Source organism: Barbus barbus, assembly GCF_936440315.1.
Source record: "Barbus barbus genome assembly, chromosome: 42".
NCBI classification, from domain to species: domain Eukaryota; kingdom Metazoa; phylum Chordata; class Actinopteri; order Cypriniformes; family Cyprinidae; genus Barbus; species Barbus barbus.
In genome coordinates, this window is record NC_136720.1 from 468,885 (window position 1) to 481,961 (window position 13,077).

Consider the following 13,077-nt stretch of genomic DNA (forward strand, 5'->3'; position numbering starts at 1 on the left):
TAAAGTAACTCTGGTATAAATCTGGTGTCTGGAAACCACCCAGCTGTCAAACCGGTTTCATTTGTTTTCCTGAAAGATGAACATTTTTCTGCACTTGTTTCAGAGAAGAGTTATTAACTATTAGAGCAAATCATTTATATTTCCCCACAAATAAAGTAAATAAAAATATCAGTAAGTAAGAGTATCATGTATCACTGTATCTATGTTGAGCTGCTGTTCTTCACAGTGAATGACTGTCGGAAAGTTAAACTGCTTGGATCCTGATTAAACTTTAAAGACAGTTTGACTTATAACAACAAATACATTTGCTTAAAAGCAGAAACGGGTATCAGAATCCGCCCATTTGCTTGTAAAAAAAACTGTATATGGCACCATAACGAAGATTAACTATATTTTGATACGTGAAATTCTGGAGGGGATGTTGGATGGCGTGGCGTGGCAACTTGTAAAACAGGAACATGAAAGGAATATTCTAAAAGCAACTCATGTAAACACCTTAATCATAATATTGTATTATTCAGAATAAAGTAAGAATTAGATTACTGATGTCCATGTAAACGTAGCCAGTGATTCGCCACATGGTTTTACTCTCACTTCTGTTGAAATCAGTTTTCTGAAATTGTTCTGGTTTAACAAGTTTAATTTCTGAAGAAAACGTCCCCCTTTCAGAGTCCTATAAAAATGCAGAATTGAGAATTTTCAGTGGAGAAACAAAAAACATCTGCATCATCATTATTCATGTTTGGTAAATGCTAGTTCATAAGAGACTGATACGTCATGTATTGTATTGATTCTACACTTACAGTATCATGTACATCAGTAGTGTTTTGTTTATGCAATTTTTCAATATGTTATGGTCATTAATTTGTCTTTGCTCATAGTTTCATAATCCAAATAACATTTGAGCACTCAGATCCCCATGTTAAGAGTGAAATTACTTCAGATCTATTTCTTCTTGTCCTGCAGCTGTGAATCGGTGAAGGACGATGGCGTCTGTTAAAGATCTACTGGTGGACTCACTGAAGGACCTGGTAGAAGCTGATCTGAAGGAGTTTCAGTGGCAATTAGAGAAAGATCATGACTGTATATCAAAGTGTGAAATGGAGAATGCAGATCGGTTAAAAACAGTGGATAAGATGGTGGCTTGTTTTACACCAGAAGAAGCTGTGAAGATCACGGTCGGCATTCTGAGGAAGATGAACCAGAATAATCTGGCAGAGGAGCTGGAGAACAAACACAAGCAAGGTATCTTTCTATTCACAGTGACTGCAACATGATTGACTGTTTACCAGTGTAATACTGTATATGACATAAGTTTTCTCTTTGCTGATTTGATTGTGTGATTTATGTTACTCAGTGAGTATTTCTCTCTCTTTCTCACAGCTCAGACTGAGGGAATTACGAACACATCTGACCCAGTTGGAGCTGATTCAGATCAAATCTTGAGTAAATATCAATCACTGTCTGTAAATGGAAAGAAGAGAAAATATAACTGCAGCAGCAATCACAGGGCCAGTCCCATCAGCGGCAGATTTTATACAAATATATAGAAAAAAACAGTGTGTCCCCAGTGATACCCAGTTTACAATAGCATAAAAATGTGATGTTTATTAAAGTTAACCAATAGGTGGCACTGTCACCAAATTGATTCAGACTACATCTACATTAATCCGGATACATTTGAAAACAGCGTGTGCTTTTTTTTAAAACGCTCTCCGACCACACTAGCATTTTCCATAAGCTTCGCATCCACACTGAAATGAAGAAAACTTTAAATTTGCCTTACAGTGCATGTGTAAAAGCTCATGGAAATTATACAGATGGAACAGTCATAGTATGTTTATATGCTATTTTTTTTGGCAAGATAATTTTATAATAATAGGATAATTTTTAAATATCTCGTCACATGACTAAACATGCGTAATTGTTTTCACAGTCCACACTACAACGCAAAAACTGCATTTTAAAATGTATCCACTTTAGTTTTCAAAAAGCTCTGTTTTCCTTGACAAAAATGCAATCTCAGTGTGGACGGAAGGGCAAAACTGTCCTTGTGTGAACATCAGAGCACCAAACACCCACAGACGGTTGGTAAACCCAGAGAATTTTTCTTCAGGAAAAAATAACTTGTTTTGTCCCAGAATATCAGAGATGCTTTTACTAGAGCTGGAAATGAAAATAGACAGGCGACGGTTGCATCTTTCGAATGCGCTCTCCTAATTGTCCAATCAAAAAAGCCACACGCCATCAGGGAAGCTCTGCTCAAACCCGCATGTGTAAAGATGGCAGAAATAATGTGCACAGGTGGCTTCAAAACTAAAAACTGTACCTCTGTCAAATAATACAATAAAGGACAGAATCGACAGAATGGCGAATGATGTTGAGAACATGTAGGTTGAAAAGTTAAAGATGCACCCATTTTCTATCCAACTTGACGAAATGTCTACTGTGACAGATGAAGCAGTCCTCATTGCATACGTGCAGTACATTGAAGACGCCGAAATAAAGCAGGACATACTTTTGTCAACTAATTTGTCAACAACAAACACGAGGAGAAGATATATATGTTCTACATGTTAGATTGACATGTAGTTCACCAAGCATCACATTCCCTATAATAATTTAGTCGCATGCTGCACAGATGGAGCTGCTTCAATGGTGGGAAAAAAACAAGGGCTTCAATACATGTTTGAAGGAAAAGGCTCCCCACTGTCTTGTGTTTCACTGTATGATACACCGTCAAGCCTTGACCAGCAAACACCTCTCTGATGAACTTAATGAAACGAAGACAGTTGTAAAGATTGTTAACTTTATTAAAGCCCGTCCGGTAAACGAGCGAATCTTTGCGGAGCTTTGTGAAGATGAGGTGCATCAGACACTCCTTCTTCATACCGAAGTGTGCTGGCTATCAAGAGGCCAAGTACTGGTTCGTTTTATTGCATTGAAAGAAAAAATAAAGGAGTTCCTGAAAATGAACAACCAGAAACTGTTTGACGAAATGACAGATGAATTTCTCATCAGAACATCATACCTGGCAGATATTTTCAGCCTCTATAATGAAACAAACAAGAGCATGCAGAGCGCGGATGCAAATGTGCTGGAATGCAAGGAAATTATTAATGCATTTGTGCATAAAGTGAACTTCAGGAAGAATAAGCTGATAAAACGAGACCTACACCATTTTCCATCACTTCTCAAACAGACTGGGAGAAATTTACCTGAATCCTTGAAGAGATGAAATCACGATTTTCGGATGTTGATGAACATGTCGCCAAATGCGCATGGGTAATGGCTCCATTCACCGCACAGGAGGAGGACGTGGAGTATTTAGAAGCGGAGGACGAGCTCTTGGATGTCAAGTCTAATTCTCTTCTGAGGAGATTCTTTACCGAACATGGGTACAAACGGTTCTGGCTGACGAAAGGACCCAACGCTACACCCAAGCTTGCGCACCATGCTACAACCAGACTCATCCTGCCATTCGCCACAACATACCTGTCCTAGACTACTTTTAGTTCTCTGGTAACCATCAAAACGAAGGCACGCAACAAGCTGGAAGTGCACAATGACTTTCGTCTGGCGGTCATGATATCCAATCACTAGCCCTAGATATGCAAGCCCAGAATTCACATTAAATAGCCACATTAAAACAATTAAGGGCTTTAATTCAACCAGGAACATGAGAAAAGGCATGAAAAAAACATGCATAACTTATAATATGCAAATAGTTGTTATACAGTGGTTATTGTTGTGTTTTAACTGGTGTATGTTTTTAGTTTTTAGAATACAAAAAAAAAAAAAAAAAATACAATGCATTAATTCTCTGATTAAATGATATTCATGTTAGTAGATTTTAATTTGCTTCTGTTGTTTGTTCATCAGTTTAAAAGCACAGACTGAAAAGAAGTCTGTCCTTGTGAACCGTTGCATGTTGTTACACGTTTTTAAGGTAATAAGTGAAATGGATAGATTTGTTTGATGTTTACATTAACAGAATAAAATGAGCTGCTGTTATTTGTTCATCAGGATTAGGAAAATAAGTGGAACCTGTTGTTGGGAAAAAATCAGTAGTTGCAAGTTGCAGCTAATTGTTTGCATTCTGCTTGTAACAATGTTCGTAGATTCGGGAAGAAGGAGGCGGGAACCGGCAAACATTTAAAGATTTAATAACAAAAATAAACAAATGTAAAAGTACAGCGGCAGCCCCTCACGGACGACTGCCGCACACAAAACATAAAATAAAATCCAGGCCTGGTCCTCTCTCGTCTTCCACTGTCGTCACTCCTCCTTTTATCCTTCCGGAGCTCCTCCGTGGGACTCGAGACCGGTGAGTGTCGCTCATTATCATTCACTCCACCGGCCTCGCTCTGTTCCCACGGCTTTCGGCCCCGCCCCACTCACCACACTGCTGTTTTTGCATTTATTAAAAATGTAAACAACTGACTGTCACATTAAATTGAAGTTAATGTCTTCAATTTGGGAGCACGGGGGTCGTTAACATTTTTCAGTGTTAAAATAGGGGCCTCCTGAAAAAAGGTTGGGAACCACTGTGCTAGATGATGTGGAAACCATGATGTTAAGATGATCTGAATCAATAAAGATTCAAGAGTTTTTATTTGTCACATACACAATTATACAGAGTATAACCAGCAGTGAAATGTAGGTGGAATCCAATAAATCATCTGGAAAGAACATAAAATATATATATTCAGAAACTGTAAATTGAAACCAAGTTGTTAGGGATGTACAGTGCTGTTTCCGACAGTATGTATTTAATGTCTGCACCAGTTATTAATGATGATATGAAAAAGAAAAATTGTAAAATTTGTTTAATGTTTTTTATTTGTTTTTAATTATAGAGCTGGAAAACGTCTTGAAAACTCACAAAACCAAGATGAAAAAGAAAGCAAAATATATTTTTGAGGGCAACAAAGAAAATGACACAGATCTCCAGGCTATTTACACAGAACTGTTCATCACAGAGGGAGACATGAAAGATGTCAATCAGCAACATGAGATTCATAAGATTGATGATGCTCTAAAGACGCAGAAATCACAGGGCAAACCAATCAAATGCAAAGATATATTTAATGAACTGAGCAAAAACAATGAGGAGAAGATTGTGCTGACCAAGGGAGTTGCTGGCATTGGAAAAACTGTTTCTGTGCACAAATTCATCCTGGACTGGGCAGAAGGAACAACCAGTCAGGATATAGACTGTGTGTTTCTGCTTCCATTCAGAGAGATCAACGTGATTAAAGACAGAGAGGTCAATTTCCATGAGTTTCTGCTGAAATTTTATCCTGAACTGAAGGACCTGGAGAAATCAAAGTTATATACGAAATCTAAACTTGCGTTTATATTTGATGGACTTGATGAGAGTCGCCTGCCTCTGAATTTTACAAGTAGGTCACTGAACACTGTTGAGGAAAGATCATCTGTAGATGTGCTGTTCACAAATCTGGTCAAAGGGACTCTGCTTCCATCAGCTCTGGTGTGGGTGACCTCACGACCAGCAGCAGCCAATCAGATTCCTCCTCAATATGTAGGTTTGTTCACAGAGGTGCGAGGATTCACTGACCAACAGAAGGAGGAGTACTTCAGAAAGAGAATCACAAATAACGCTCTAGCTGACAGAATCATCTCACACATTAAGACGTCTCGTAGTCTCTACATCATGTGCCACATTCCTGTGTTCTGCTGGATCACAGCCACAGTACTTCAGCATATTCTCATTGGAACCAATGAAGAGAACATCAGGACAACACTCACTGAAATGTACATCCACTTCCTGCTGATACAGATGCACATGAAGAACCAGAAGTACGATGGAAAAAAACAAAGACAACGTACCAAGCTCTTACATTCAAATAGAAAAATGATTCTGAAATTAGCCAAGCTAGCATTTGAACAACTGAAGCAAGAAAACGTTGTGTTCTATGAGGACGATCTGAAAGAATGTGGTATTAAAGTGGGTAAAGACACTGAGTTCACAGGAATGATCGCTGAGATCTTTAAGAAGGAAGATGGACTTTATGAGACAAAGGTTTTCAGCTTTGTGCATTTAAGTGTTCAAGAGTTCCTCGCTGCAGTGCATGTGTTCATCTGCTACCTGAACAACAACAAGCAAGAGCTTCAGTTTTTTTTTGAAGATTCACAAACTACAGCCAGACGAAAGCTTCAGTTCTTCTTTAGAAAAGTCAAATTTCACGACTTAACAAAGAGTGCCACTAATAAAGCAATGCAGAGTCAGAAAGGACATCTAGACCTGTTTCTACGCTTTTTGCTGGGAATTTCACTGGAGTCCAGTCAAAAGCTGCTCAAAGGCCTGCTCACACACACTGAAGACACCACAGAGAGCATCAGACAAACAACTGAATACATTAAACATGTACAAAATGATTATATCACAGATGAAGCGTCAGTAAACCTGTTTTACTGCTTACTTGAGCTCAAGGATCATTCATTATATGAGGAAATTAAGAGTTACCTCAGTTCAGATGCACATCCTGTGACACTGTCATCTTCAATGTGCACAGTGCTGGCCTATGTATTGCTCATGTCAGAGAAGGTGCTGGATGAGTTCAACTCAAAGAGGTTCACGTCATCACAAGTAGACTACAATAGACTCATTCCAGCTGTGAGATGCTGCAGGAAAGCCCTGTGAGTAATTTCACTGACTGATGTTCAATTAAATGTTTTGTTCTACATCACTAAACAATTAAATGTCAAAATACTATGTGAAATCTTTTCCTGTCCTACAAAGGGTACAAAAAGTTATTGCAGATACACTGAATATCAGGAAATAATCAGCATTACATTCTGTTTTGGTAGATTTGATGGCTGTGGTCTAGATGAAACGTGCTGTGAAACTGTGTCTTCTGCTCTACAATCGTCAGACTCTCATCTGACAGAGCTGAACCTGAGTAGCAATCACCTGCAGGATTCAGGAGTGAAGCTGCTTTATGATGGACTGAAGAGTCCATACTGTCAACTGAGCATACTGAGGTTTAACATTCACATTCACTGAATCACTATGTTCAAATATGTGGATGAATAGGTGTTTTATAACTATAGCTAGCAGATATTCTATGGTTATATTAATGGCATTTTCTCCAAGGACACAAGGCAGAAAATGCCTACTCAAAAACCTGATGAGAAAACGGTTCCCAGCCAACATTATTGGTCATAAATTGCATTAGTATTAAAAGTTCTGGTAACACTTTATAATATACTAATAATATAATAATAATATACTTTAAAATAATTGACAAAGTAGTTAATTAAGTTTATAAATAGTTGTTTCTATATTTATTATTACTGTAATGAACTATTTATTATTGTTTAAGTAACTCATATGTAAAGACTTACATAACATTTATTCATCCTTTATTAACAACTTAATTATATTTAAGTGATGTATTTACAGCAGTTTTAAATGAGTTGTTAATGGTTCATGAAAACATTAAGAAGTTATTGATTAACAGAAAATAAATGCTGATGTATAAAGTGAATTGATGTGAATTTGATGCCTTATTAGTGTCTTTGTAAACATTTTAGAAACACTTATTATTTGTGGAATAATGTATAATAAAGGTAAGATTAAAGACCTTATGTTATGCCGTGAACAAGATGTGAGACGTGCGGATCCATGTGCAAACTTTTAATCATACAAACAGAGTCCAGAGGGGTACCAACAGAGTCCAAAGGGGCAATGCAAAGGGTTACTCCAGCAAACACGGGCAGAAAACAGGAAACGAGACTAAACACAAAACAAACTAAACTTGGACTTACAAAACACAGAATGGCTCGGTGAGGCGGCTAACACGTGGAGAGTGTTATACGCAGGACCAGACTCAGAGCTAGACATACACACAGACAGGTTAAGGCAAGGCAAGGCAAGGCAAGTTTATTTATATAGCACATTTCATACACAGTGGTAATTCAAAGTGCTTTACATAAAAGAAAGTGAAATAGACATTAAAATCAATAAAAACATGGAAATAAGAATAATAAAAACAAGGAATTTTAAAATGATATAGAAAATGATTTAAAATAAATTTAAAGAAAATGATTATACATAAAATTCATTGCAGTCAGTTCGGACACATAGCACAGTGCTCATTCAAATGCACAGTTAAACAGATGAGTTTTGAGTCTTGATTTAAATGTGGCTAATGTTTTAGCACATCTGATCTCTTCTGGAAGCTGGTTCCAGCTGCGGGCCGCATAATAGCTAAACGCAGACTCCCCTTGTTTTGTGTGAACTCTTGGTATTTCTAACTGACTCGATCCTAATGATCTGAGTGGTCTGTTTGGTTTATATTCAGTGAGCATATCAGCAATATATTTAGGTCCTAGGCCGTTGAGTGACTTATAAACGAGTAAAAGTACTTTAAAATCAATCCTAAATGTAACTGGAAGCCAGTGTAAGGACCTGAGGACTGGTGTGATATGCTCAGATTTTCTGGTTCTAGTCAGAATTCTGGCAGCAGCGTTCTGGATGAGCTGCAGTTGTCTAATGGTCTTCTTGGGAAGGCCGGTGAGGAGACCATTACAGTAATCCACCCTGCTGGTGATAAAGGCATGAACAAGTTTCTCCAAGTCTTGATTGGAGACAAAACATCTAATTCTTGCAATATTTTTGAGATGATAGTATGCTGATTTAGTTATTGCTTTGACATGACTACTGAAACTAAGGTCTGTCTCCAGAATCACCCCAAGATTTCTGACTTGATTTTTCGTTGTTTGACCCCTAGAGTCAAGATATGCATTCACCTTGAGAACTTCATCTTTGTTTCCAAATGCAATGATTTCAGTTTTCTCCTTGTTTAACTGAAGAAAGTTCTGGCACATCCAACTGTTAATTTCATCAATGCATTGGCAGAGGGAGTCAATGGGGCTGTAGTCATTTGGAGATAAGGCTAGGTAAATCTGGGTATCATCAGCATAGCTGTGATAGGCAATTTGGTTCTTCCTCATTATCTGACTTAGTGGGAGCATATACAGGTTAAACAAGAGCGGTGCAAGAATTGAGCCTTGTGGGACTCCACATGTCATGGCCGTCCACTTAGACTTATGCTCTCCTATACTCACATAATAACCTCTCCCTTCTAAGTATGACCTGAACCATTTGAGTGCCATCCCAGAAAGCCCGACCCAGTTTTCCAGTCTCTCTAAAAGTATGTTATGATCGACAGTGTCAAACGCAGCACTAAGATCTAGTAGTACCAGCACTGATATTTTGCCAGAATCAGAATTGACGCGAATATCATTTATTATCTTAATGAGTGCTGTCTCTGTGCTGTGATGTGCTCGGAAACCAGATTGAAAATTGTCCAGGTATCCATTTGACTTTAAGTAGTTGTTCAGCTGATTAAAAACTACCTTTTCAATAATCTTACCTATGAAAGGAAGATTTGATATGGGTCTATAGTTGCTCAACATGGTGTTATCAAGATTGCGCTTTTTCAGAAGGGGCTTAACAACTGCAGTTTTAAGGGAGTTTGGAAAAGTCCCAGAAAGAAGTGAGGCGTTCACCACTTCTAAGAGATCAGCTTCTAAACAATTAAGCACATTTTTGAAAAAGGATGTGGGAAGTGTGTCAAGATAGCAGGTTGAAGATTTAAGGTGCTGTACTATTTCTTCCAAAATTTTGTTATCAATTTCTTTAAAAACACACATAGTCACTTCTTTTTGAAATTGCGGTTGAATCTGTGTGACCTCTGCATAACTTGAGGATGTGCCAATCTCCTTTCTGATATTATTGATCTTCTCAGAAAAGAAGGAAGCAAACTCATTGCATTTGCTGTCGGAGAGCATTTCACTGGGAATCTGACTTGGGGGGTTTGTCAGTCTCTCAACAGTCGCAAAAAGAGTGCGGGTGTTGTTTAAGTTACTGTTTATAAGGTTTGAAAAGAAAGTCTGTCTAGCTGTGGCTAGTTCCACATTGAAAGCATGAAGGCTGTCTTTATAGATGCTATAGTGAATTTCGAGTTTCGTCTTCCGCCACATCCGCTCAGCTTTTCTGCATTGTCTTTTCATGCTCTGAACTGCTGTTGATTTTCTCCAAATTGATTTCTGTTTCCCCGTCTTCTTGCTGACCTTTATCGGGGCAATATCATCAATAACATTCTTAATTTTTGAGTTAAATGACTCCAGGAGAAGATCAACAGAGTCTGCAGAAATGCTTGGTGTTAATGATATTGCCTCCATAAATAGCGCACTAGTGTTCTCGTTAATGCATCTCTTTCTGATAGAGACAGATCTAGATTCAGTGGTGACCGAGATCAATATATCAAAGAAAATACAGAAGTGATCAGATAGTGCTACATCCTTGATTACAATGGATGAGATGTTTAGACCTCTACTGATGAGTAGATCTAGGGTGTGTCCACGATTGTGTGTGGGTCCGTGCACATGCTGACTCAGGTCAAAAGTGTTTAAAACAGTTATAATTTCTTTTGTAGTTTTGATTTCTGCATTATCTATGTGAATATTAAAATCCCCTGCAATAGCAAAACAGTCAAACTCTGAGGAAATCATTGATAACAGTTCAGTGAAATCATCAACAAAGGCTGGAGAATATTTTGGAGGCCTGTAAATAATGATAAACAGGGTGCGTGGAGCACCTTTCAGCACAATACCTAGGTATTCAAAAGATGAATACTGACCAAATGACATTTGCTTGCACTGATAAACATCTTTAAACAGAGCAGCTACACCTCCACCTCTCCTAACAGTCCTGCCGACACTTATAAAATTAAAGTTAGGAGGGGCTGTTTCATGAAGGACTGTTGCACTGCAGCTGTCTTCTAACCATGTTTCATTTAAAAACATAAAATCCAGGTTGTTTGTGGTTATTAAATCGTTGATCAGAAATGATTTATTTTTAAGTGAGCGAATGTTTAAAAATGCTAACTTGATGGAATTACATTTTGTCTCTACAGCAATCTTAGATTGATGCATTATAGGCCGCAGGTTAGATGGGTCAGCTGTACGGCTTGAGAAGGCCTTAGACTTTCTATTGCTTAATAAAACAGAAATAGAGGAGGCTACAGGCACACCGGGTTCCCGCTTGTTCTGTAAACATTTGTGAATGTTGCTGCTAATATAGCGGGGACCCGACACATATCACTGAGAGCTGTTATCAGTTGTTTTTGGTTCACCTACACCAGATGGAGAGGGGTTTGGGCCCTGACGTTGTGGCAGCGGCCGGAGAGCTCTCGCAGGAGGAGGAGGGTGAGCTGGGCCTGCAGTCTTTGGTGGTTGTGGGGCCCGCCGTTTTTTAGTTGATATCTGGGGGCTTGAAGCGAAAGAGTGGGAGAGTTTGGTCCCAGCATACACCAGTTCCTCCATTTTCTGTGAGAAGCTTAGAAGTGGAGATTCTGGGGAGAGTGATAGTGTATCTGGTGAGCAGGGCTCTGGCTCTGGTGTTTCCGCTGGCTGTGAGATGTCGTTCTGGCTTCCCTGGCTGTTTTCCAGAAGGTCGTCCTTGGGTGCTGAGTCTTGGAGCTGTTGTAGTACGTCACAGTCTGCATGTGATGAGCTCTGTGGGCAGGGCTCAGCTGGGATGTCCATGAGCAGTGCTTGTTGTGGCTGCGTGGTGTTATCAGTATCCTTGTGGGATGTGTCAACCACATGTTGACTCAAAAGCTGACATGAAGTCCTGTGGTCACTCATATTCTGTCCAGGTGTGTGTGTGCCATTCAGGCCGAGTAGATTGGCACACACCGCTGAAGGATGACGGAGGGAGAAATAGATATTGTCCTTAAGCACTCTTGCACCGAGTCTGTTTGGGTGGAGGCCATCTAGTTTAAACAGTTGTCTGTGGCCCCAGAAAAGGTTGAAGTTGTCGATGAAGTTGACTCCTTTTATACTGCAGGTTCTTTGTAGCCATGTATTCAGCCCAAGCAACCGTGAGAACATGTTAGTTCCCCTTGCTGGGAGTGGTCCACTGATGAACGACTGAACTTCAAGACTTTGAAGCGTTTCAAAGAGTTCACTGAAATCCTTCTTAAGGAGTTCTGACTGCTCCTTCCGAATATCATTCTTCCCCACATGGATGATGACTCGATTTGCAGTCTTGTGCTTCATCAGAATGTTCCGAAGTTCTTTGTTCACATCAGAGACATTTGCTTGAGGAAGGCAGTAGGTAGTTGTAGTCCTGCTACTGATGTTTCTGATAATAGCATCACCCACTATCAGAGTCCTGGGCTCGACTGCGCTCTGAGCTGAAAGCCGCTGTCTGCTCGACCTTGAGCGCCTGTTAGTAGCGATGTTAGCTGCTGGCTGATTCGATCCGTGTTTAGTCACATTTGCAGATTTCTCACCCACATTCATTAATGCTTCAAATCTGTTCTCAAGATGTATAGGGGGTGGTAGAATGCCAGTGTTTACAAGTCTTGTCATAGCCGTATCTGGGGTAGAGGATGCTACAGCAGCAATACGAGATACTCGTGATAATCTGATGTCTCGATTGCCTTTGGGTCTCGCTCCCTGTTTGTGCCATCGATTTGTCTGTCGATCTGTTTCGGCTTTTTCCTCTACACTTTGTATAAACTTTTGAGATTCAGAGGACTCACCAGCTGTATGCTGAGGGGGTCCGTGATGACCGTCTGCTGTGTGTTCCGCCTGTTTTGGAAGTCCAGTAAGCAACTTTGTTTCAAGAACCGCAATCCTTTGTAGAAGTTTGTGGCAGTTCATGCAGCAAGTAGATTCCACGAGAGGCATTTTCTCTAGTCTGTTTAAATGTAGACAGCTGTGTTTTTCCGTCTCTGGAATGTAAACTGCTGGGAGAAAGTCTTAAGTTTCCCCCAAAAAAATGTGTTGTCTGAGCACTGTGCTGATCTGCTGAAGTTAAAGTTAAAATCTTGGAGAGATATGAGAAAAATGCAAAAATAGGGAGCAAAGCGGAGAGCAATAAGCAAGAGCGTCCGAACAGTAGCAAAGCCGGAAGTAACGAAAACACAGAACAGACTCAGGACAGATCAAACACTGGTAAACAGAAGTGGCACAGGCAAGACACAAGAGAGATCAAAACACAGAAGGGTGAACAGCACGGCGGCATGTAAGATG

At 39.5% G+C, this 13,077-nt stretch overlaps 1 protein-coding gene across 1 annotated transcript in view; it reads left to right on the plus strand.

The window, feature by feature from the left end:
• LOC306861601 (NACHT, LRR and PYD domains-containing protein 3-like) overlaps positions 1–13,077 on the plus strand; it is a 149,951-nt gene that overhangs the window by 521 nt on the left and 136,353 nt on the right. Inside the window, exons 2-5 of the mRNA XM_079403973.1 lie at positions 967–1,245; positions 1,384–1,446; positions 4,860–6,663; positions 6,835–7,008. Of these exons, the coding sequence (XP_079260099.1) occupies positions 987–1,245; positions 1,384–1,446; positions 4,860–6,663; positions 6,835–7,008 (2,300 nt within the window). The 5' untranslated portion in view covers positions 967–986. The remainder of the gene's footprint in view (positions 1–966; positions 1,246–1,383; positions 1,447–4,859; positions 6,664–6,834; positions 7,009–13,077) is intronic.